The sequence below is a fragment of the Bombus impatiens genome, unplaced genomic scaffold, assembly GCF_000188095.3.
Source record: "Bombus impatiens unplaced genomic scaffold, BIMP_2.2 scf_0089, whole genome shotgun sequence".
Classification (NCBI taxonomy): Eukaryota; Metazoa; Arthropoda; class Insecta; order Hymenoptera; family Apidae; genus Bombus; species Bombus impatiens.
The window spans coordinates 351,197-376,499 of NT_176508.1; the positions used below are offsets into that span (position 1 = coordinate 351,197).

General features: G+C 36.1%; 4 protein-coding genes across 6 annotated transcripts in view; 3 read left to right on the top strand and 1 right to left on the bottom strand.

Moving 5' to 3' along the window:
• The window catches only part of LOC100744164 (neurotrimin), a 69,022-nt gene extending 54,848 nt beyond the window's left edge, over positions 1-14,174 (bottom strand). Inside the window, exon 1 of the mRNA XM_012394481.3 lies at positions 13,884-14,174. Within this exon, the coding sequence (XP_012249904.1) occupies positions 13,884-13,935 (52 nt within the window). The 5' untranslated portion in view covers positions 13,936-14,174. The remainder of the gene's footprint in view (positions 1-13,883) is intronic.
• A 2,002-nt stretch (positions 14,175-16,176) lies between these two features.
• LOC100746806 (protein MIS12 homolog) lies at positions 16,177-17,880 on the top strand. 2 transcript variants are annotated; one of them, XM_012394410.3, is made up of 4 exons: positions 16,177-16,418; positions 17,021-17,190; positions 17,280-17,417; positions 17,507-17,880. In XM_012394410.3, the coding sequence occupies exons 1-4, from the start codon at positions 16,382-16,384 to the stop codon at positions 17,765-17,767; spliced, it is 606 nt and encodes a 201-aa protein (XP_012249833.1). In that variant the 5' UTR covers positions 16,177-16,381; the 3' UTR covers positions 17,768-17,880. The 2 variants fall into 2 exon arrangements, with proteins under 2 accessions (XP_012249833.1, XP_003485945.1); XM_003485897.4 differs by having other exon boundaries at positions 16,179-16,429.
• A 1,897-nt stretch (positions 17,881-19,777) lies between these two features.
• LOC100746918 (enhancer of mRNA-decapping protein 3) lies at positions 19,778-22,961 on the top strand. 2 transcript variants are annotated; one of them, XM_012394498.3, is made up of 6 exons: positions 19,778-20,002; positions 20,207-20,377; positions 20,475-20,734; positions 20,809-20,945; positions 21,025-21,261; positions 21,334-22,961. In XM_012394498.3, exons 2-6 carry the CDS (start codon positions 20,220-20,222, stop codon positions 21,925-21,927), a joined length of 1,386 nt encoding a protein of 461 aa, XP_012249921.1. In that variant the 5' UTR covers positions 19,778-20,002; positions 20,207-20,219; the 3' UTR covers positions 21,928-22,961. The 2 variants fall into 2 exon arrangements, with proteins under 2 accessions (XP_012249921.1, XP_003485946.1); XM_003485898.4 differs by having other exon boundaries at positions 19,779-20,002; positions 20,203-20,377.
• Positions 22,962-23,293: 332 nt separating this feature from the next.
• On the top strand, positions 23,294-25,269 carry LOC105682129 (piggyBac transposable element-derived protein 4-like). The gene is given in 2 exon segments (XM_012394455.3): positions 23,294-24,146; positions 24,149-25,269. Coding segments are annotated over 2 exon segments (1,194 nt in total). The 5' UTR covers positions 23,294-24,067; the 3' UTR covers positions 25,264-25,269.
• The last annotated feature ends 34 nt before the right edge of the window (positions 25,270-25,303 follow it).

Here is a 25,303-nt window from a genome sequence, read left to right on the forward strand (position 1 = left end):
CGCGGGTCGAGAGCCAGACTGCTCTCTCTCAACCCGACGAGCAAGAAAACCGTATCATCGTCTCGCCTAATAACGGTTCTAGCGTCAAAGCAGCGTCTAGCGTTGCTTCGTGATTTCAAAGGCTGCACAGGCAGGCACAGACTCTGGTGGCGTAGCAATCGTGAAAGCCTGCGTCGTCGAGGGAGCACAGGGGAGAGAAGACGGCGAGATGAAAGGGTACTGCGGTGCAGCAATTGCGCGTACGTTTCTACCAGTTGACCTATTCAACTCTCTATTAGATGGCAACGCCGAATTCTAAACGGTTCACCCACACCACGCTGCCTCCACCAAATCACACGTATTTTCGGAGCAACCAGCTACGCTCCTCGAATCCTTTTAGACGCACCAGACTATACAATTTCGCAACTCGCTAAAGTTTTACCAGAAGATATCGACGTACAATCCTGCTGTGCGCAATGTTTCCACGTGAAAGAATACTCGATTGTATCGTACGAAACGTGATAATTGATATGGATTATAAAGGAAGTCGGTCAAGATTTGTATTTACGTAAGATAATTGCTGTTATTTCTATACGGTAGGTAGGATCACGGTAGTTATTATTTCATTGAATGGACAAATCTATCACATCGTTCCGAGCCAAAGAAACTTTTATTGCACGCGCTTACAAAAACTGGGGATAAAAACAAAAAAGCCTATCGATTGCAACTACGACTATCTTCTAGTTATTATTTCTTATAACTAAAGTATCTGCATATGGATGGCCAGCAGGGACTCGCGTTGTTATTTTCAACGATGACTCAAGACACAATGTAAAAACTTGTCAAATAAATTTGACGCGAAATTACGAACAGAAGGTGACGCGTCGATGCCTACGATCTGACGATTTAAAATCGTCGAACAAATTCGTCGTCGAAATTCAAATATGACGCGTAGAATAATTTGCGACAGGTATAGAATCGAATAACGAGAGTGCGGAAGAAAATTTAATAATAGAAATAGCTAAATGCGTGTAACAGATGTATCGAAAAAGTCGAACAATTTTACTATAATATCTACAATAGTATAGACTTTTCACGATCGAAAATGCCGAACCGAATAATTATTCGTAAACGTTTCTTGAAAATTCTTCGGATATAGTTTTTATTCCATCGTGATATTTGTAAACGAACGTGTATCTGCTGGAGATTTGAAAGGGAAATTACCAGGAAACGAGTTAGAAAGCTCGCAAGTCTCTAAGAGATACGGCCTTCAACAAGTGCGCTTAATCGAGGACACCGACATTGTCATCGTGGAAAAAGTGGAACGTTTTATGTAAACGAACCCAAGGTCCCGAGTCGTAACCAAGCGCATTAGTCGAGATAACGAGGAATATGTATAACACAAGAATCGTCGTATAAACCTGTAAACGTTGCCGATCTAATCAGAAAACAACGGACGTCGCGACGCGATGATTTCCTTGCCACCATTTACTCAACGAGTGTATACACTGTATTCGTTTTACGGTAAACGATTGAAATTTCACCGCTTGATTCAAGGTAAACTCGATGGATAACTTCTAATACCTGGGGACGTGGACGATGGCCGGCAGACACAATGAACCAGTAACATATGGGATAAAAGCTGACAAGCGTTGCGCGTTCCAACCTGATGTATGCGAGATCCTCCGGCTGGTGTTAGAAGTCCACCGACTAGACGAGTATCTAGGAAAACTTTTTACAAAGAAAGAGAAACAGTCAAACAGGCGGCGTTTCCCTCCACTCTAATCCGATGTAATTAAGACCACAGTGGCCTCAAGAGCGGCTCGACCGCTTGAGTTTTAACGTTTCGAGCATGACTTTTTAATTTACGCCGATGAGATAATGAACCTTTATGGCCGACGATATAAGTACGAAAGTTTTCGCGGAACGTTCGACATTCTAGAGGAAATGACTTTGAGCTTCGTGGCTAGTAACTTGAAACTAGTGGCGTCAACGATCGAAATCATTTTCAGAGAGAATTTAATGAAAATACCCGAGAGTCAGAGTGGAGAAGCAATGGAACCGGAATTTTAACATTGTCAAACGACGAATATTTTCATTTGAATGTGTAGCGTGTGGGAATTTAATTCGAATCGTGGGATTGCAACGTGGCGCCTGCGATGATAGTAATCTTTAATGCGAATCGAACGAAGCTATTCGAGAGTTATCGTACCAAGTTGCTTGAAAGCATAATTACAACACAGACAGACTGACATACGTATACGTAGTTTACTTTGAATATAGCAGCTGGGAATCGAATTCGAATCGGCTCTTCAATATGCATGCGAATCTTTATGCAGAAATGATCAACGTATGGATAAGCCTACTCGAATGTTACGTTAATGTCAAGGACGTGAAAGGTTATTTCGTGCATGACAATATACGGATACTGTTCTATGGTTAGGAAACTTTACGGTTAGCTCGTTGTTGCACGACGATTTCGGACCACTTGTCCGGTCCAAGCACTCGTTAAAGTGTCTCGAGCACGAGTAGTCTAAAACTGTTGGAATTAATCTATCTCGTTCGAAAATAACGTTACAACCTCGTTTCGGGAGTAGATTAAAAAAGAATAAAATACGATCGCTCTGCAGAGTTATATCATGCGAAATACGTGTATTCGGATACAACTATAAATCCCGATTAACGAACAATGATAAAAGAAAATATCGTTTGCCGACACAATGGTCGAGAAGCGTTACGTTTCGAGATTCAGGATAAAATATGATCGAAACGATTTCAACGTATTAGGTGCTGACACGAGTTCGTGCGACTCTCCAGCGATAAGGCAAACACGGTATTCACAGATAATTTCATCCGTTAACCCCGTTAGATCGGTTCATTTATTTTTATCTGCCGTCGCAAACGTGGAACGAGAGACGAAATAGTTAGGACGAGAAAGGACCGTCCGGCGAATAAGACACTCCAATTAATTGTAATTGCGTTCCCTTCATCGATCTTCGCGTCTCTCGATAACAACTGTCCACGCGCTGCGATATTCGTTTAACGTTACCAGAAAGAACGAGTAATTACTTTCCCTGCACCCTTTTTCTTTTTTTCCTCCAATAGCCTATCGAAAATGATAAAATATCCGTGTCAACGTTGTATATAAATATACTCATCGTCGTTCGTCCCTGTTCTTTTCCATTTTTCTTCTTTTTCTTTTCGATGTTCCAAATGACGCGTAAATCCGGTTATCGGCGAGAGTAATATACATATCGCTAATTACACGAACCGTTCGGCCGATATCTCGGTAATAACGCCGCGCGTCGTCTTATCGTTAACAGACGTTCGTAACGAACACGACAGAACCGGGACAAATCATTACGAGCGTTCCGCGAACGCGAGTTCTCGCGAACGCTGGCTACGGCAGTGGATTTCTTCGATAACTAACCAGCCGAGTTTAACTCTGAATGGATCCGTTGCATTCGAAGAGACACGCGTTTGAATCGTAGGTTCGCTTGGATAACAAACGGCCAAACGAAGACACCCAGCCTCCACGCGCGCATACAAAGCGCGACGAAGAGAAGGAACAGCGACGAGGAAGGTCGATATCGATGGGAAGGCTTAAACGCGAGCCGTTTCGTAATTAAAATAAAAACACGGCATTTGTATTCTGGCGCAAGAAGAAGCGGGACAGAAATAGAAGAGGAAGAGACAGAGAGACGTATCATTAGTAGTCTAACGACTTCGCCGGTGACTGGCATGCCTTTTCCTCGCCAGTGAAAATCACGTTGGAGAATTGAACGACCTATGATGCGTTTACTGCTCCTTTTTATTCATCCTTTATTCTTATTTTTATTTCTCCTTTTCTTCTTCTTTATTCTTACGCGTGTCTCGAACCGGGTTATAGTCCCGAACGAGCCATTCTTTCGTTTACACGAGAGCAAAAGGGAAAAGATAAAAAGGCTATACAGTGGGATCGAGTAACTCGCTCTCTCCATCGAACTGGTCTCGGGCGTGGAAAAGGAGATAGATGATTCGAAGGGTATCCGAACCGACGCGACGTCTGAGCGCGACGAAGCTTTTGTAGCGGTCGAAGAATGAATTTGTCAACGTCCGTTTCCTTGAAATCCTTTGATGCAAATAGACTCTCGGCCGACAAAGGAATATAACGCGCGGGAAAATGGAAAGCTCTAGGTGGTTCCGGTGATAAAGAGTAATAGCTTTCGGTGCGCGGTGTCAAGAACGCGATATCGTGCAATCGAATTCTCGATCTCGATGATTATCGAGCGTGTAAAGCTTTCGCGTAACGCTCCGGACCGATAGCGGCGAACGTTAATATAATTTACGAAGTTCTAACAGCGATTAATATCTAAAATCGTGTTTCCTGTCATGCTTTTCAGCGGTTTCTGCAGAAACTATTCCGCCGTTTAATTTGCCATTTAAGTCCTCTATCAAACTTGTAACGTTTCGACGCTTGTTTAGTTAGAAGTTTAAAAGCTGCGAAATTCGAATATCTAAATCCGAATATTCCAAGTTTCTTAATTTTCAATTTAGAAAGCTCGAGTTTCGTAATCCATTTCGTAGTTGCGTCGATCATATAGATTGCTAGCTTCGGACGATCGACCCACGCAGTCCCAAATCTTTTCGATCCAAAGATCCGACAGTCGGCCATTCGTCGTTAGCCTTGAACTATTTAGAAGGAAATATTCGCAATTAATTGCGTGAAAAACGCGATATCATATCGTATCGTTAACTTGTGTGCGAGGCATAGGAGAACCAGAAACGGAATACCATCGCGAACAACCGATTTAACCTTTGTTTCGCCTTAGGCACTCGTACGTAATTCCTCGCCATCGATTGCAAAGTCTCGATCATCCATTCGTCCATATAAGTCCCTCTATCGAACTTGATCTACTACTTTCCAATAATCCTTTCGTCCGTTACTTTCTTGCACTTAAACGAACAATACGCGAAAAGAATACATTGGAGCCTGGTTCACCATGTAGAGCAAACATTTACTGAATCCAACTGGACTATCCACAGATGGTAAAAGTTTCACCTTTGCCTCGGAATAACGGTACTAGAATCACTATATCCGTACTATCCAAAGCAACTGCCTGCCCAACCTTATTTCGAACTATTATCTCTTGTTATTTTAACTCTTTGATCGTGTAATAAAATGAACGACGAACTGGCAACATCTCTTTGTCTTTGACGACGTAGTATAAATTTTAAAACTTTTGTAAAAAAAAAAAAAGAAAGGAAACAGGTGGTATAATATCTTGCGGAGTATTTTTTTTTTCTTTCTTTCTTCCTTTTTTACTTACCGAGTTTTAATCGAATTGTACCGCCGAAGCGTGTTAAAACATTATCAAATAAAGAAGGCTCTGCGATTCATCGAACGCGACAAATCATCCTTCTTGTCCGACTTGCTAAAAGCGTCTGGTGACTCATTATAAACGATCACAGTCGACTACATAAACCAATAGAGAAAAATATTTGAACAACTTTCGCTGAAGCAATAATCCTGTACTCGCGCAGAACCAGTCCTCTTAAATCGATGCGTGTTCGCATCCTTGCGATAACGTTACGATCAACCAGTTATTATCAAAAACTAACAAACTGCCACTTAACATTGATAGATTAGAGAAGTACGCAGAACGGTTTTTTTTCTTTTTTCTTTTTTTTTTCGTTTTATATTCTCGCGTACGATTATCCTTCTTTAGCGTTATACTCGCGTGAGACAAGCAGAATGTAGACTAAGCAAGATAAAGTACAGAGGAACGTTATCGCAGCTGGGACCGGTAAACCAAAATAAAACCTGCATCACTGTTTCGCATACCATTAGCTAATCCCTATTTATAAAATATTATGTTCACTCAAGTATGTACACGTGTGTATATCATGATCTAGGCTAGAATGAAAGAGACGACGAAGAAGGAAGAGAGAAAGAAAAAGAGAGAGAGAGAGAGAGATAGTTGTTCACATATGCGTAGCACGCGTAAAGCATACGTGGATGGTTAAAACGGCACGCATGAACGAAAGTATAGCGACTAAAAATACCCGAAACGGTCGAGATAAGTTCCAAGTCCTAAAACCGATGGCGTCTGGTGGGCGGTTTATTAATGGAGTCGGATTACTAGAAATCAAAATTACCGTAGGCGTAAGCCCTGTGCGGGTGCACGCGGTTGATCACCGTTGAAATCGTGGACCAAAGGATTTGGAGACTTTGTCACGGTTAGGACAAAAATTGTAGGTTCTTTTGTGTTAACGTCTAATTTAAAAATTACTGATTTATGGATACGGATATATATATATATATTATTATTATTCGGTAATATTCGTACGATAGATAATCAAAAGTATTCGATAATTAAACGTTGGAACGAGATGCATCACGACGACGCCTGCTCGCATCAGGCCAATTGTAGGATACGCGATTGAATTCCATCCGATAAGTTCGCATTCCGTTATAGCGTATCGCGTTGCTCCTATTGGAACCTTCGCTTTCGCGTGTTTTACATGCATCGATGATACAAAAATTTTGTAAATTGTAAAAAGGATAATATTCTCTTGAAAAGAAGAAAATTTGTTTCTATTCACGGAACAAGAAACTTCTGCTTAAGGTAAACTTCTACTCGTAAAATATTCGAATCTACTTAATCAGAGTTTGATTGTACTTGAAAGTACCACTTATACTTCTTAAACTACTTATGACGTATCTTAACGAGGTTCGAGTCTTCTTAAAATATTATTCTTCCTTTCAGAGTCCTCGCGAGGTATACGAAACTTGCCAGTCAACGATCATCGCGATATTCTTAATCTCGTCTTTAGCCAAAACTGCAGAAACAATATTTAGCGTTATAAATAGAAAGAACTATTTTTCAATGAGATTTCTCCACCTTTGAACGATCCTTAACGTTTGTACGTTACATAATTTCTCGATCAATAAGTCATGCAAACTTTATCAAGGAAATGTAGATAAAAAAAAATAAAAAAAGACGTATCTTTGCGATATCGAAACACGAATACGTCGTCGTATATCCAAAATGTATTCTTACATAATTTTGCAACGTCAACGGCGTACGTTTTTCCGATATTCGCAACGTAGTTTATTTGAACGATCTTGATCTCGTTTATCATTCAACCTTTCTCTCTTTAGTGCTTGCAAATAAACCGATGCTCGTAAATCCTCCGTCGAGACGGACTACTCTTCAACGGGTCCGGCCTATTAAAATTCCAGGACAACGGCTGAATAGAGGATGTTAATGGACCTCGGTTTCATCCCCTTTTACAGTTTCAACGAATCTACTTAGAATGATAATAAATACAGTCGCTCGTGAGCCGGCCTTCAGCGACCCGTACTCGGAACCCTTTCGAACATCCCCAGGTTCTTATTCTCGTGAGATTTTACGTGTGGTCGAAAACAATTCACGATAATTGAAACGATCGTATACACGATGGAAAACAAGGCTGTATCACCATCTGTTAACTGTATCGATAATTCTTAATAAACAATTTTTGAGACAAAACTTGCCAAGATTTGTAGGCGAACGTTGTTTTAAAGTCGCGGGTTTTACTTCGAAACTTTCAGACGTTGGTATAAGTTTTAGTTCTCTTCAATTTCGAATAAATGAATTATAAAATAATTATATTACATGTCGTTGAATTATATTGTATATAATTATAATACAGACATATATATATTATAATCTGCGATTTGTAGAAATCGTCAAAAAAAAAAAAATTGTAATTTATAGGTTGCGAACGTAGTAAAAAGTAAAATCTAACAACATCTAACATTCTGATCGATCTGATAGATCAAAAAGTAGACGGGACAGCCGGCGTGTCTGCGAAAATTCTAACCGTAGCTGTTTAAATTCCTGCAACAGCAGGTAGGAACATAGGCGAGGTATTCGGCGATAAATAAAACGGAAGGATTGAAAAGAGCCCGGCTTCTAGATCTCGGATCGAGCCGAAGAATTACGAGGCACAGATCCACCGTCGTTCGCTCTAAATACGAATTGGGAACGCCGAAATCGTGCCTCGGACTATACTACGTTTCTGCTCTGAAATAAACGCGAGATCATCGACATCCGACAACGTAGAGGTATTAAAATAATCGCGTTTCTTTGGAATTCTCATATCCGATGATTTATCGTCGATGCTTCGTTGCAACAATTACCAAGAATAACCGAACAATCTGTGGTTACTCGGAATAATTAAACGATCCCTGCTCGAAATAGACGAACACATTTTCGCAGAAATAACATAAAATTATACGATGACTACGTTCGAATTTGTAGAAGGAAAGATGATACGTTGCACAACAATAACGGAAATTTCATAAAATTCCGATTATCTGGTAGTAGTTGGTTGGTTGGTTGGTTGGTTGGTTAAGAAGTCAAGGACAATTACGGGACAAGATTCTGGTTATCCGATGTCGCAACAGGATGTTCCTTTAACGATTTGTCCATGTGCTTTCCCTCGTTCCGGCAAATCTCTCTCGACGAGGTTGTAATCGACGATTAATCATTCGCTAATTTTGCCGCCGAACCACGTCGTACTTAAGAGCGCGTTTAACGAGCGGAAAGATAAGATTCTTATGTAAATACGTAGCGCAAGAACAGTGTTATCGTGTCTCTTTATTCAAGAGCTGGGAAAAAAAGCATGGCGGATGCCTCGTTTCCGACGATTTCTCGTTGCGCAACGCGAAACGGAATCGATCTAATTTTAAACGAAAACAACGAAACCTTGAATGCATAATTCCAACGTTCGGTTCTATAGCGACTTGTAAGGTCTATCGGTCTCTCTATCAATACGTACGCATACGCCAGCTTGGTGAGTGAAACGTTAAAGAAAATATCGAAAGCATCGATGCAAAGATAGAGGTGAGAACGTATAACATTGGGAGCGTTTTCTAGGTAAAAAATTCCTCGCTCGGGACGTGTCTGCGCCTTGGTCTACCAGCTGAAATCACGAAACCTTCTTTTCCGTGAAAAAAGGTACGACAATCTGGCGTCAAGGTATCGCGTTCCTCTCGGCTACGCGAGTGGGCGACGCAGGTATACCGATTAATTCTTGTTGGTCTTCTTTTTCGCTTCCTCTCTCGTTAGATCTTGGAAAATCCTGACGAACTACCGAGAAACTTCTGAGAAACTGCCGAGAAGCTTGAAAGATCTTTTCTCGAAAAACTTGTCGGCCAAAAGCGTTTTCTCATGCGGGTTGACCTCTCTCGCGTCGCACCTCTCCCCATCGTCGGTCCAATAAAACACAATTAGTTAATTACTCGGATAAACCCGGATCAACGTGACGCAATCTTTGATAAGAGTCCATGTGCCACTTACACGAACATCGCTGACCCTGTTAATTTCCGATGATCGCGTATTCAAATCGGCGCTACGATACAAGATTTAAGGAAACTACACACGAGTGACCGATATAACGCGTACATATACGCGTATCTTGACCCGTGTACACGGACGTAACTGGTCAATGTTTTTTTCCGCCCTCGTTGCGTATAGGTTATTACAGTTCTAAGCAAATAGACTGCGACTACTACAAACCATTCTCAACGGTTTTCTCTCTCACTCTCCGAATTACGAAATTACACCTTTCGTGAGGTATACGCAGTCTGGAATTCGAGAATTACAAAACACGCTCGTTAGCATCAGGAAGGAGAAGAAGAGACGGACTTCGTCGAGCAACCTTATCGCGTCTTTTATACGATTTGTATTAATTCTACGCTTTCAGTTCCATCACATGCTAAGAAAAAAAAAGGAAATACAAGGAAACGACGATCCTTGCAGCATCTCGTACAGTGCGCATTGCAAATCGTATTCCGTAGTGTACAGAGATCACACAACGAAAACAAATGTTTTCCTTTTTCTACTAGGTATAAGAGAAAAAGACGGAAGAGAAAACTAAGAACTTGGAATAATACGGTAGGAACGAGCAAGAAATATATAGTACGGCTGCATTATAATCAACGCATTACTAACACGGTCACGTATAATGGCAAACCGTTGAAGTATAACTGACAATGAGCAATTTCACCGTGACACGAGCTACCAACTGGTACACGATTTTCCACGATAATTTCTATCGTTATCTAACCACGATCGCTGATGGTACACGTGCGAAGAAACACGCGTTTCTTCGATTTCAAACTGTTGTTGGCTCGGTTCGTGGATACACGATAAAAGGGAAAACCTCGAACGCCCACCGTCAGATTTCTCCACAGTCGTGTATACAGACAATGTCCGGACGGTATTTTAAAATACTGTGGCAAACATTATCGACGCTTATCTCGAGGACCATTGAACTCTGATTTTATCAAGAAAGGATTTCTACGTGTTACGCGTCCAACGCTTCGACGAGTATTAGAAAAAAAGAAAAAAGATAGAAAAGAAGAGGAAAAGTAGAACATCATTGATGGAATATACGTATTTTCTTTGTAACGCTTTTAGTGCTGTTTAATTTAGTAATATTGTTTGAGAACATGTCGTCGGATTGTTCTCGTAGAATAAGCTCGAATAGCAGATAACTGCAATTCTAACTCACGACGATGATTTCGGATTTAATGAATCCAGATCGACTTAATCGATAAATTCGGTGAAACGATATAATGTTCTTTAAAGTGGTCCATCTTACCTACAACAATAAAACCGAGAGCTACATCCGTAGTTATTTATACAAATGCTATACTATAACAATTACGCATTCTCAAAGAGATGATCGACTGTACAAATATGCGAGTACCTGTAACGCTCGATCTGTTAAAATATTTAAATTAAATTTATCGTTACGATATCGTACATTTAAATGTTCTCGCTAAGCGATTATTCGATTCACGATGAATTAAATTCATTGCTTAAATATTTAAGTTATTAAAACGAAGACTCGATTTCTGCCGGGATTACCCCATATTATTCGATATCAATGTCTCGACCGGACATTCCAAGTAGAACCTCCGTATCTTATTCTTCCGTTTGAAATCTACGTCACGTACGAAACGAGTTGGTCCGAGAACTTCTTATTGGGGATAAGAAGAAGCCGCTCCTATTATTAAGGAATAAATGGAACATCCTTCGGGAGATTGGTAGCCCATCTTTTCGACCGTGAGCGAGTTACCAGAAATCTGTGAATGCCACGCTGGACACGGGGCAACCGGCAACCGTCTCTCCGCCATCCCACTATCCCGACCATCTGCCTCCGGTCATTCTCCTACCTGAAACTTGTGTTCACCTGGCGTCTCTCCCACCTACCCCCTGTGATACTTTCGTTTATCTTATTTTTCGGGCCATTCAGCAACCTCTCTGCCAACTACTACCACCAGTTCTTTGGGGATCGAAAGAGGCTACTGCCTTCGCAAGATACCGGAGCCTCTCCCGCATATTTTTCTCAATGGAATTTGCCAACAGCTGGACAATTCCACGCAAGAAACAGACCTCCACGCTCGTCGATCTTTGCGGACTTACGCGAAACGATCCCTAATTACGAGTTAGCGCAGCGATACTCTTATCCGAATGGTTTCTCTAGTTCGATGTTCGCTAGATGTACATGAAACGCTGTAAGAAACGTATACTGTGTGAAATAATCTGGAACACCGATGTAAAAATGGTAAGTTTCGAGATCTAAAAATGAGACAGTCTACCGACCGTAAATATCGAAACACATATTCGTTACATATACCGAAGAAACTAACAAATTTTACTTTATTTAGTATTTCACGTCGAAAGGAACGTGCGATACGAATTTGCAGTAAAATAAGTAGAAAATAAATAACAGCGGAAGGCATTCGCTCCGCGTTTAAGTATCAGCTATAGTTTGCCCACAAAAATTTTATTTGACGTACAACTTTCCCAAATGAGGAATTTTGTCGCTAAAAGCGCTTTTACTTTATCAGTTTGGGTAGCAATCTATTTTAATGTTCGAAGTGGTCTTTTTAATCAAAGTTTAATTTTAATTATAACTTTGTGAAATTATCGATTCTGTCGCTTGTACCGCTATTCGTCGATTAGTCGAGATCGTTCGTTTTAACAAGTTCATTACTTGTTTCAATGGCATTCGATACTCGGGCATCGCAAAGTGAACTATGCTGTTCCTATAGTAAACTCCATTTCTCGCGCGTTCGCCATGTAAATAAATGCATGCCAATCGAGCGTTAAATGTACACGCTCGAATATGCACAGGAATGTAGTTTACGCGGAATGTTAATGAAACAATTAACTAACGTTTGCTGGCAAGCCTGGCCCTGGAATCGAGGGATAATTTCAACGTTACGAATCCCAGATGTTTGAAAGAGTGAAACACGCCGTGACTATTTATCGTACAAGGATTTATTACTCTTCGTTCGAAACGTTAGTTCCTTAGAGTCCGAATACGTATAGATATTTGCTTGCCAACGCTATAGAGAGCCTGTTCGTTAAGTGAAAAAGCTCGAACTCGTCAGACGCTCTATCTACTCGGGAAACTTATTTCAAACGTGCTGCATCCCATCGATAGAATAGAATACGCGATGTTGTTAATATATAAAACATTTACAATCTAACATCTCGTGTGGCCAGCTATACCATTGTATAGCAAAGGTCGTGTATATTTTAATAGAAAAGAGAGAGCGTCTGATCTGAAGAGTCGTTTTAACCAGTACCGTAACACGTGATCTATAATAAGATACTTGTTATTGCAAGCCCTTTCTAAAATTTAGTATTCCGATAACGTATGATTCGACTTAATTGGCGTTTAATATTATTGAATTAAATTATTAAACGAAAATAATTATCAATTGATAAATATTTCAAATCGCTTTGAATGTTGTAAGATTGGGCATCTTATGCGATAATGTGCATTTTATCGATATTCCATTAATATTATACAATAATATTCAATCGATATTCTATCTCCTAGGACGAAATAAATGATATACCTTTGCAATTAAACTTATCACATAGGACGTATGCTTAATGGTGGCTACCAATTATCATCGCAGATTGTCTGTTACGATAACCGTACATTACACGCATTTTTTACAAAACACCCAATCGTATTACTATTCTGCCATAAATATCTTAAGTATATAAACGTCTCCAATTGATATTTCCTCTCACGTGGCAATTTATTTCAATATTGCACAGCTGGTTGTAGGTAGTGAATTAAATTGAACGACGTGGTGAGCAACGTATGGACGAAATTAGATTGCAAAGGTCTGCTTATCGCGTGTTTCGTACATTCGACCATCGAATTATAGAATTATGAAACAGCAAACAGGCTGACGCAGAGTATCAAAGTACTCGACATCGTCAACATGGCAAATTGAAAGTGTACGCAATTACCGGTTTATCGAGCAACGGGCGCGCTTCTGGCTAAACTGGCGCACAAGGAAGAGTAATTAAGCTTTTTTAAGATACGGTAATTGTTCCTTCCGCAACGAACGATCGCTCGACCGATGCTCGTCCATGCTGCCCCGCAATGGTAACTATTGTTGCAATTGCTTATACGGAGCGGACGGTGAGGTAACTGTTAGTTAGCCGTGATGCATGCGAAATTATCATGCGCGTCGTCTCGACCCTAGAACTTTAAGATCTCCTAGCACGATCTACTCGGCACCCACGCCAACGCGCACGCTCTGTTCGCCAAGCGTTAAATCTAGATTTAATTAACTTAATGGAATCCTTGAATAGACGCAAAGGACTCGTGTTCGCCGCGTGAAACAACAAGGACGAGCATCACTTCAATCAAGTTTTACAGTAAAAAAACTATTTCATGAATATGTACGTAACGTATGCCATTGATCGAATTTAAATGTTCGTCCCGATGAATTGGAACAACCAGGATGAATTTTATCCTTAAAAGGTTGGTGGTCGTGTTCGTTAACGATGCTCTTATGAAATAAAAATAAAAAAATGAAGAGGAAAACTCACCCTGCGCGGCAAAGAGTATCACCAATAGACCAAGAAATCGCAGTGGTAACATGTTTTCCCGTCTTTGTTTCGAAAACACTGTCAACAAACGACACAATTGGCACTACAGTCGTCGTTTGGCTTGAAACTTAATCGTCGACTTGAGAAACGTACGTATACGAGTGGACGGTATTTTCGCAAGGATGATCGTTCAACTGAATAAAGAACCGAACGTATCCACCGATACGAGGTGGATACCGAATACAAACTGAGAGAACGAGCGCGCGTGGTATCCGAAGAGCGGCGACGGAACCGGGCCCCCGGCTTTTTACAGGGACCTGCGCCGACCGGTTGCGCACTCAGCGCCGTACAAACTCGACACGCGCCTCAACTCCTGTAGGAATAAACTTACACGCCTACGATGTATGACTGTGTACGTGCACCGATGGCTTTGTGGAAGCGCGCGCCTATACAAAACTGAGTATGTATTCAATGGCGCAATGTCGAGTGAACATTGCGTAAAAAATTTTTTTTATTTTATTATAACAAACGATAACGTCAAGAAATTGACCAGTATATCACCACCGCTCTATAAAATATACAACAGATAGGAATGATTTGCCCAAAGAAAATTGAAAGAAGAAGTTGTCTCGATCTAAAGATACTAAAAAGGCGCCAGGTATACACGTATGTTCTTTATCTTCCTTCCTCGTCGCTGATATTTTTCAGAACAATTTCAAGTCACATTGCGCGTAAGGTTTCGTATCAGTTGATAAGAAACACAGATATGTTTCAATTTGAAATTTAAATTTGAATTTTAAATGCCAAAAGTTATATAGGATGGGAGAACAGGAAGCGCATCTATATTTTATAGGAAATCGCGACTGAGCATAAATCAATGTGCACAGACGGATAAAAGCAAGAATACGTATCGAATATCGAATTTATCTGTGTACGGAGTTCCGAACGCATAAAGTATCGGCTCACACGCACGTATATGTACGCGCGTGAGAAGCATGTATTTGCACGTTACTTTCGTCGAGCGCTTACCTCTTTCGATTCATCCATTCACTTTGTCATTGTGCATAAGACGAATGGCAAAGAGCATTCACTTCTTCGCATTCCTTTTTTATCTCTAAACGAAGTAAAAAATTATATTAGGTATCGATCGATACATTAATCAAATAATATCAGTGTATATAGTTGTTTCTATACGTTGACTCATCTCGTTTAAAGAGAATTATCATTATACCGAATTTAGTAATTCCTTTATAAAAATGAAACTAACTTGCATGTAGATTCGTAGAAAGACTGTAATCATTGCGGTTACGAGAGTGAACGTAAAAATAATTCCGAATAATGTTGCGTGGATTATTAACCAAATGACTCATACCAGTACAAAAAATTGCGATGATGTCATTTGTAAGATATATTTACATACACATATGTATGATTTGAGCTTAAGCGTTTAAATGCAAATTAGCGAACAATTTGATTAATATTTTTTTCGTGAAATTATTAAAGGATTAACGACATTTCTAAAAACAAAAGTGTAAATATTTTGATAATTTTTACACACGACTATATTCATTTTCATGATTTAGTCATATATATTTCACGTAGAACTCTAAAGAGATCTTCGGCAACGGGAAGAAACATTTGAATTTTAAATTGTTGATAACACGGTAAAAAGAGAAAATATTTGAACTTTATATGCACTGCCCTTGAGTAGACGCCTAACACGTTTCATTTCCTTTTCCCGTGATAATAAACAAAGCCCTTATTTTACCTCACGCGTACAACTATCTCTCTGGGTACATACCTCGTGAAAGCGTACCTGTAAACTTATATCATAACTTTGATACCTAAGTTTTATTTCTAATGTTATTTATACAGAGCATTTATTTGTCTAACTTTCAAAATTCATGTAATCAAAGATATTGGTTTACTTCGTGCGAATTACAAGGTATCCCACAACAATATTTTATTTTTCTCAAGTTCCCAGTGTAGCCATCTCGCGATGATATTGCGAAGCTGGAACATAGAAGATTTATATAATGACCTACGATACGGGTTGTCAAGTGTATAAAAAAAACAAATTTAATATCTCGTAATAAGGAAATATTTTTGTCGTGATTGTGGATACGTTAATGTAAATAGAAAAATACATATAAAAGAGTAATCATAAACATTTTCCGGTGTAACCGGAACCGTGGATTTTCATTGGCAAAGGATGATGTCTGATTGGTCGATTTTGAAACGGATTGAAGTGCCGCTAAGAAATCCGGATGCGTTGCCGAACGCGAAGGGACAAAGGACGCTGTCGTACGCAGGCAGATAGACGCCATATTCATTTGTCAACGGACGTCAAGGTGTGATCATCGGAAAGAAGCACAGTTACTTCGGAAAAAAGTATCAAAATAGTATAATAGTGGTTTCATTGAATAATCGTTACAAGTTAACGTGTATTTAGAACGATATGGCGTCCTCGGAATTACGAAAACGCAAGATGGAAGAATATGAAATGCAGCTGTTTAGCTTTCATTCAAGAGCCGTGTACGCTACTTGTAAGGCGCCGCCGTTTTCAGTTTCTCTTGAATGTTTTTCAGATTTTACAGCATTTTGATTGTGTATAACCACATGTTCCAGTCGTTGGACGGGTGCACTCTAGTATCATGTAGATTTGATCATGACTAGAGTCACACTCGTCCATTGCTTGGAATACTTTCACCGGCCCCTACGGACTAAGTTAATCATAAAGACGACTAACGCTTCACTTTTTTTCTTTTCTCTCGTTTCTTCTCTTATTCTTTTCGCTTCTTTCTCCTTCTCATCTCTCGCACTTCAAAATCAGAGAGCAAGCAAGTAAAAATTGACCTTGAGCCGATATACGTATCAAATTCCAGTTGCATTTTTTAAATTTTGCTTTGTATTAATTTTGTTTCATTCAAATGTCTGAATAAAGTGTAAAAAATATATGTAATAAATGACTTAATACAAATGATTATATTATATATTTAACAAGTATTTTAATTTATTTCTGTTAAAAGTCATTTTTAAAGTTTGTTCATAGATTTCTAGTATTATTTAGTAATGCAGTAAGAAGGTTGATAGAGTATAAATGTAGAAGTATTTTCAATTGCTTTTTTTTTTTATAGTGAAAAGTATTGTAAGTGAAAGGATTCTTAGCACGATTGAGAAGATGTGTCAAACAATTGAAAAAACATACAAATTAAATTCTGAGAATCTAACAGTACTTAAAACAAATCAAAAGAATTTAGAGACAACATATCTTAAAGAAGCAATGCCACATTTAAAAAATATTGAGGTAATTACATTGACCAGAGGTATATCAACAAAATATTTCTTCTAGTACATGTAAAGTACATATATATCACATATGAATCTTCTGTTTAGAATATTGTAAATAAATATGTTGCTGTTCCAAGTAACGTTTTATTGGAAGAGGACAAGTACCAAAGGATACAGTATAATGATACAGAATTTGAAAATATAAATCAAAGATTAGAAGATTTACAGCAAAGAGCAAAAAATGTATGTATCGAGTATTTTTTAAATATAATATAAATTTTATGCTATTATAGAGATAACAAGTAAAGTCCAACTTCCTATGAACGTTATAGGCTACTATTTTGAATACTGTATTGAAAGAAGAGCTACAGACTTTAGATCAATTTCCAATTTCTGAAGAAAGTGTAAATAAGATGTGTAATGTAGTAGAAAATCTGACATGCTCCGACATAAATGAAAATATATATCAGTTACTGGAAGATTATAAACAATTTTCCACAAGCCTGTTTGATACAACGCAAATTACAACAAAAATAAAATACAACACAGTAGATAATCTTAAATGCAAAGAATTTGATTTAAGTACTTTATGAATTGAAGTAATGGTAACAATATAGAAAATTAATTATTTGTCCTAGATGTTTCATGTAGAACAAAATCATGTAAATAATATTTAAGTAGATAAACTGATATTCTATAAATTTTATATTTGTATATTTTGTACTTTTTAAAATATTTTTATAAATAAATTGACTTATAACTTTTTTAATTAATTATATAGCTATCATATCATTACATAAAAATGTTTGTAAGAAGGAGGATTAAAAAATTAGTCCTGTAATAAAATTAAGAATTCACAGCACTTGAACAAACATCTACCAAAAATGTTGGATTCTTTTATATTGGAACAAGGTATTTACCTTTCATACGTTACTTTCATTTGATATATTTATTACGATTAATCTAAGATACAAGTTTCGAATTATCTGCTAGCAGCTAAGGGAATACAGAACGTAACGGAAATACAATATAATAAGAATTAGCATAATTAGATAAACAAAATATACGTCATAAATGAATAAAGCATAACTTAAAATTAATAAGTTGCAACATAAAAAATATAACTTTTCTTCATAATATTTTGTGTGATAATTTCAGTTAACAAAAATATACAAGATAATTAGAAATTCAGAAAAATTTAATAATTATAGGTACGCCGTTTCGTTAATCTGCCGTTGACTCGTTTTACTTCCAGCGTAAGATCACTTACACCTACACCCTATATCCTACACCTTACAGCTTTACACTTTACACGGTAATGGCTCCCTCCCTCTTAGGTATACGAAGAAGGAATATACTACACCAACCAACAACCCACAGTTAGGCTTGTTTCACATAAGCAATGAGAGTCTGATGACGGCCATGACTGTCATGACGCACAACGAAACAGGAATCTTTTTTGTGTTCACTGTGGGTTCTTATTCTTACATGTTCGTGTATAAACTGGCATTCCCAGTTTTAACGTAGCTTCTTCCTTCCTGCTGGTAGTCGTATATTCAGTCCCTACGTATTCGTGTAGAAAAGACTTTAAAGTACACTAAAGCGTAACGCTTCCCCTCTTAAAACATTCCGAGGCACTTTATAATAAAGATATTCGCTTCGGCGCTTAACAAGGATTTATACCAACATCATTGCACGATCCATTGAATATAATAGAACAAAGTAAAGTGTGCTATTATAATTTTTTATTTCATTAAATAATTATAGAAGAGTAATAAAATTATTAAGTATTAGTATATCTTATATATTAGAGGTTTTTCTCTAAAATAATAATTTTTATTATTTTTAACCATAAGAAATATAAATAAAATGTTTAGGTAAAAACCATATATAACGATGCATAGTTATTTTAGAAACAAAATAAAATATTTGGAAGGTGTAAAAAAAAAACATTTTTTAAATATTGTGTTATATACATATATAACATAATCTTTATTTATATTCTGCGAATATTATACTATAATATATTAAAATAAAATATAAAACATGCTGTATTTGTATTGGTAATTATAGATAAGTTTAGTATTATAAATTTTTATTTAATCTTGAATTAAATATTAATTTATATATATAATAAAATGAACATTACGCACTTTTTAGTAATTTAATTATCTGTTGAATATGTGCTACATTTTAAATGAAGACACAAAGGCCAAAGATACAATGTGTCAATCACAATTTGATTGATGCTATCACAAAAATGCAAAGTTATATTAGTACGTAATTATCTACATAATAAATGATGAAAAACATCAGAATGCATATTACGAATATCTTTATCGGATGTTAAAGAATGGCAAAGAACAACAACCAATAACTTTAATGTACCACTTAAATTTTTCAGTAATAGTTTTTCATTTTATTTTATACATTATCTTCTGTGAACTTTTTTATATTTGAATAAAATTCATACTTATTTTTTTCATAAAATATTTGCTATGTAATAGCGTAAACAGTAGTTTAAATATTTGAAAATCTCTAGTATTTTTTTAGTGAAAAATCGATCACAAGAGGAACGAACCAATAGTATCGAGGTATGTTTCGTTTTCATATAGCGCGTTGTAGGTTCTTACAAATGGTGTGGGGTTAGAATAGGAATAGTATGAAAATATACGGAAATTATGTCCGGTATTCCACGTTAATGAATGTATTGTCATATGTTTGATACTTTTAAACATCAAAATAATAATAGAATTTTAAATTAACCGTAATCATTGTTAGCCGAATAATAAAAATCTATTTAGATTAGATTTAATCATCTATATTAGGTTTGTATGATTTTTGTTTTCATAATTGTTTTTGTAAAAATTCCGATTTTCTTGAACTTTTAATCGTCTAATTCATAAAATATTTACTGTTGTTACTATGTTAACATATTTCTATAATCATTACTCACATAAAACAATTAGTTTCATTTAAGTAAGACCTCGTAGAGGATGTATGATTTTTATAAATCTGTTATGTGCAGCTACATTGATAATCAAGATGTCAGAACAATTTGTGGGCTGTACAGTTTCCGTAAAGTGTATCGAAGAAGTTGGAACTTATCAAGGACAAATAGTGGATTTAAATAAGGATTGTATTATACTTTCAAAAGCTTTTTGTAACGGAGTTCCTCATAGTTCACCTATAGTTGTATTATGGTATTGTTTAGTGATGAGAATTTGATCAATTTCCTTATAAATAAGAACATTAAATAAAGCACGTAGAATTAAGCACAGATTGTTTTTTAATTTTTAGTGCGAAGGATATACTGAATGTAGAGTTTATATCAATTAATAATATAGGATTCGACAGTAGTGATACGAGTGATAATAATCAAGCACAGAATAATATAACTGTAAAGAGACCTATTGCCAAAAGAGCTGGTAGATCATTTTCCGAAAGTGTTTCATCTTCTGTTCAATCCACATCATCACAAACGCAAACTAATATTAAGAAGCCAAGTAATAATTCTCAATCCACAATAGAACAACCTGCAAATGGGAAAATTCCATTAGGTATAATAGCGAAGAATTTTAACTTTTTTTATAATAAGTAAATGTAAAGCATTTTTAATAATTTGCTTTTTCAGCTGAATCTATTGATAAACCAATACAAAAAAAATTAAGTAGTAAACAAAGAAATGAGCACACATTTGGTACTCCAATTGATCAATCTTTGAGTCAAGATTTTGATTTTGAAAAGAATTTAGCCCTATTTGATAAAGAGGTATGCTTCTTTCTCTTTATAGTTTCATTACATAGCACATTATTAACATAGTATTAAAAGTAATGTACACTTTCTACAGGCTGTGTGGCAAAAAATAAATTCTTTAAAATCTAAGAAACAAAAGCAAGTAAACTATAGGCACGATGAAAATATTATTGTGTCTGAACGTGCAGATATTAGACAGATACTGGTACCTAGTGCTGGTGAAATAGAATATGTAACAGACAATGGTTTAATAATTCCTAGCATAACACTTAACCTTCATCGTCAATTAATAGGAGCAGCAGATAGATTGGGTATTAGTTGGGAGCGTAGAGTATGTACAATTAGTTAATATAAGAAAGAAGCTTACAATATTTTTGTGTAATCAAACTAATTTTAAAATTAGGTGGAACTTCTTGGTCGTGCCGGTACAGAAATTATATTGCAACTGTTAGGAGGAAGCCATCGACTTAATCCAAATAATGCACACCAGTGGCCAACGATTATTGCACTTTGTGGACCTCATCGTTCTGGTGCTGCAGGTGTTAATTGTGCTAGACAGTTATCTAGTCACGGCATTAAGACAATAGTGTTTGTAGAAAATTCCGAGGATGTTTTTCTTCTACAAGAATTGTCTTTGTACAAGTTAACAGGAAACAAGGTAGAAACTAAATTTAAAAACTTGCCATCAGTGGTGGATTTGATACTTGTAGCACTTTGTGACGAGAACTCACCAAGAATGATTACACCTATAGCAAAATGGGCAAATAATAATAGGGCGCCTATTTTAGCCATTGAACCACCAGCCACAGGAACACCTGGTATTCTTAGTAAATGTAGCCTGCTTGGTGGATTACCATTATCTCATAGTGTTGACAATGGCAAATTATATTTATGTAATCTTGCATTGCCAAACGAAGTATATGCAGACGTTGGTATAACATATAGGTCTCCTTTTGGACCAAAATTTGTCATTCCTTTGCATTCCAATAATTCTTAGCAAATTTATAAAAAGGATGTTATTTCTCATAAGATGTTATAATTTAGTATATTTTTACTTTTATGCCTTGCTAATTAAAGTTTATACTTAAATCGCGAAGATATTGTCAGAAATTAATGATAAAGATCATGTATGATGTAGCATTTAATGTTATAGAGATGAAGCGTAGTTTGTGTAGGAACAATTATAATTTGGTGTGCAAAGCCAATTGTGTGTAATTGTTCTTTTAAACGTGTAAGTATACAATGTATACAAGAAACAAACATATAAATGATAAATATACAGTGTTTGGTTTTGTAAGTTACATAAAAAAAATAAATGCTTTTAAATAAAAAATAAATTCAAGTAAATCTAGTATATAAATTTTTAAACGTTATGAAGCATAAAAACTACAAATACTACTTGTATTTGATACATTTTAACAAGTATGTTGTTTCATACTATAAGTATATAATAAGTACATAATACTAAAAGTATATGGTATTCCTGTTACAAAAAAATATAATCGTACAAATTTTTTTATACATATGTGACTCATTTTTATTTATAACATTGGAACAAAAATTACTACTGATCATATTTAGATGAATTTATCCCCCAAATTTGACACGAAGAGATCGTCTATTAGTAGAGAGATGAAATTTTCTTTATACATATTTTTCATAACTTATGAGAGATATATTATCATAAAAATTTGTAAAATTTTTATTTACAAATTGTTTATAATTAATCATAAAGTTTAAATATGAGACAAGAAATATTTACATGTCTTCTATAATATTCGGATTCTCTTTTAGCTCCTATTTATTTTTGTAAAGTTAAGCATGGATTAAAAAGTATTTTTATTACTGCAATAAAATATACTTGTGTCACAACATGTCCGTGTTCACTGAATAATGTATGAAATATGGTAGCATAATTCAAATAATGAGTTGTAATAGAATGATTGTATAAGATTTACTTTACTCATAGATAGCTTAAGTAAGTTATTTATACTGTACATGTAAATATATATTTATATATTTTGAACATTAGTCTTGACATTTAATATGGTAGTAAATTCTATAAATAATACCAATGTCATTTTTTTTAGAATAACTTGCACAGAAAGCTTTAAGTAGACTTAAAAATATAATATAGAAAGAAAAATATAAATGCATTGATTATACATTGAGCAAATCTAATTAGTATAGGCACTGTAAGACAAAGTTTGATATATTTGAGTTTGATGAGTTAAAGTTTGATCTAAAAATTAGTTTAAATCCTTATATCTATTTTAAAGATAGAGATGAAAGAAATAATATTAGTGATTTTAATATTCTTGGTACTGTATATTTCTTTTATTTCTCTGTAACTACAGTTTAACGAATTTTTATAATAATTCTATTATTAAATTAGTAATTAAAATACAGAGTACAATTGAATAATTAACCTCTTGGGTACGCGCGTCGACTATAGTCGACAGTCGCCGAATGTATTCCCACGATTGACTTTCAGCTAAAGTCAGTAATCACTAAAAGCATACATATATACAGCCTACTGTCAACTTTAGTTAATTATTATACAAATTCTCGGTTTAGATAAGTACCTATTACAGTTGGGCGGAATATGAGCGCTACATAATATAACTACTTGTCGTTATTGCTTGCAAGTTTAATCGTTCAGACTTTATTTCAAATTGTAAATAATTTGTAGACAATGTACACAATGTATTCTGATTCATCAAGCGAAAACGACATCGTTCCCTGCCTCAACAGTGGAAATGTCGAACGGGCAGGAGTTTTTAATTCGTCTGATTCAGAAGCAGAAATAACCAAAGAAAAGAGCCGTAGTTCAAATATAAAGTGGTTGCATGCGAATTTAAAACCTCAAATACATACGTTCGACGATAGAAATTCTGGAACTATAACAGAGAATATTACCTATTCATCTCAAATCATAGATTATTTCCGAATATTTTTTTCCGAGGATTTGATGACACATATAACGAACACAACGAACAATTTTTATCGATGTACAGTCGAACAATTGGACAACATTCCTCCCTCGCTGAAAAAGTGGCATGACACTACGATAAACGAATTATATCGTTTCATTGCTTTGACGCTGACAATGTCGCGCTTAAAAAAATTATCATTCAATGAATATTGGAGTACCAATGAAATTATTAGAACAGATGTCTTTGGTAAACATATGGCACGAGATAGATATGTCGCATTACAAAAGGTGCTTCATTTTAGCGACAAAAGATCAGAGACGTCTAAAAACCTACTAATAAAAATTCGTGAACCTTACGACAAACTGCGCGAAACATTCAAAAAATCGTTTTGTCCCTTCAAGAACTTATGTATTGATGAGAGTCATATGCTTTACAAAAAACGATTGTCATTTAAACGATACAAACCTGAAAGGAGTAGACTTGGAATAAAAACGTTTGTGTTGTGCGATTGTAAGACGGGATATGTTTTAGATTTTATCGTTTATACCGGCGCTATTTCTGACGTTGATACATTTTCTGAAAGATTCGGTAGATCAGGCAACATTGTGGTAAACTTGCTACAACAGTATTTAGGAAAAGGTCATCAATTGTTTGTCGACAATTGGTTCTCAAGCCCCGCACTATTCAACTTTTTGCACGATTGTACTACAAACTCATGCGGAACAGTAAAAAAGCAACGCGAAGGTATGCCGAAAATGGGAGAAGAATTAAAAAGTGGAGAATCAAGTTTTCGGTCATCGGGTAATTTGCTTGCACTAAAATGGCAGAGCAAACACGAAGTTTGGATGTTATCCACGAGTCATTCAGCGGAATATCGAAACACTAGAAAGATAAATTATCGTACAGGTGAAGTTTTACAGAAGCCTACGTGTATATTAGATTACAGTAAATCAATGGAAATTATTAGTGAAACTAACCGTATAATAAACACGGTTGAATGCACAAAGAATACCTTACAGTGGCACAAAAGATTATTCTTTCATTTATTGGATCTTTCGGTGTGGAATTCGTATTGTTTATATAAATTCAAGACCAAAAAGGTTCTATCAATGTCCGAATTTCATTTAGCATTAATTACGGAACTTTTACAATCGTATCCTCGATCAGTGGGGACAGTGTCTCCTCTTAGATCCGAAAGCCTTTTACGTCTTACAGAAAGACATTTTCCAACTTTGCATAAGAGTGATAAAGCTAATAGAAAAAATCCAATGCGTAGATGTGTCGTATGTGCCAAACTTGATAAAAGACGTTGTTCAAGATATTGTTGTAAACAATGTAATGTAGGCTTATGTATAGTTCCGTGTTTCGAAATGTATCATACACAACATTATTTTTAAATTTAATTTTTTACTTGTTCATATTTATTTATATATTTAT

What these genes read in the sequence shown, in the direction of transcription:
- LOC100746806 (XM_003485897.4), top strand. Translation starts at nt 16,342, where the DNA reads ATGGCGTCCTCGGAATTACGAAAACGCAAGATGGAAGAATATGAAATG. An exon ending in AAGAGCCGTGTACGCTACTT is followed by an intron (nt 16,430 to 17,020) that starts GTAAGGCGCCGC and finishes TTTTTTTTATAG; the next exon opens with TGAAAAGTATTGTAAGTGAA. An exon ending in TACAGCAAAGAGCAAAAAAT is followed by an intron (nt 17,418 to 17,506) that starts GTATGTATCGAG and finishes TGAACGTTATAG; the next exon opens with GCTACTATTTTGAATACTGT.
- LOC100746918 (XM_012394498.3), top strand. Translation starts at nt 20,220, where the DNA reads ATGTCAGAACAATTTGTGGGCTGTACAGTTTCCGTAAAGTGTATCGAA. An exon ending in TCACCTATAGTTGTATTATG is followed by an intron (nt 20,378 to 20,474) that starts GTATTGTTTAGT and finishes TTTAATTTTTAG; the next exon opens with TGCGAAGGATATACTGAATG. An exon ending in TAGCCCTATTTGATAAAGAG is followed by an intron (nt 20,946 to 21,024) that starts GTATGCTTCTTT and finishes CACTTTCTACAG; the next exon opens with GCTGTGTGGCAAAAAATAAA.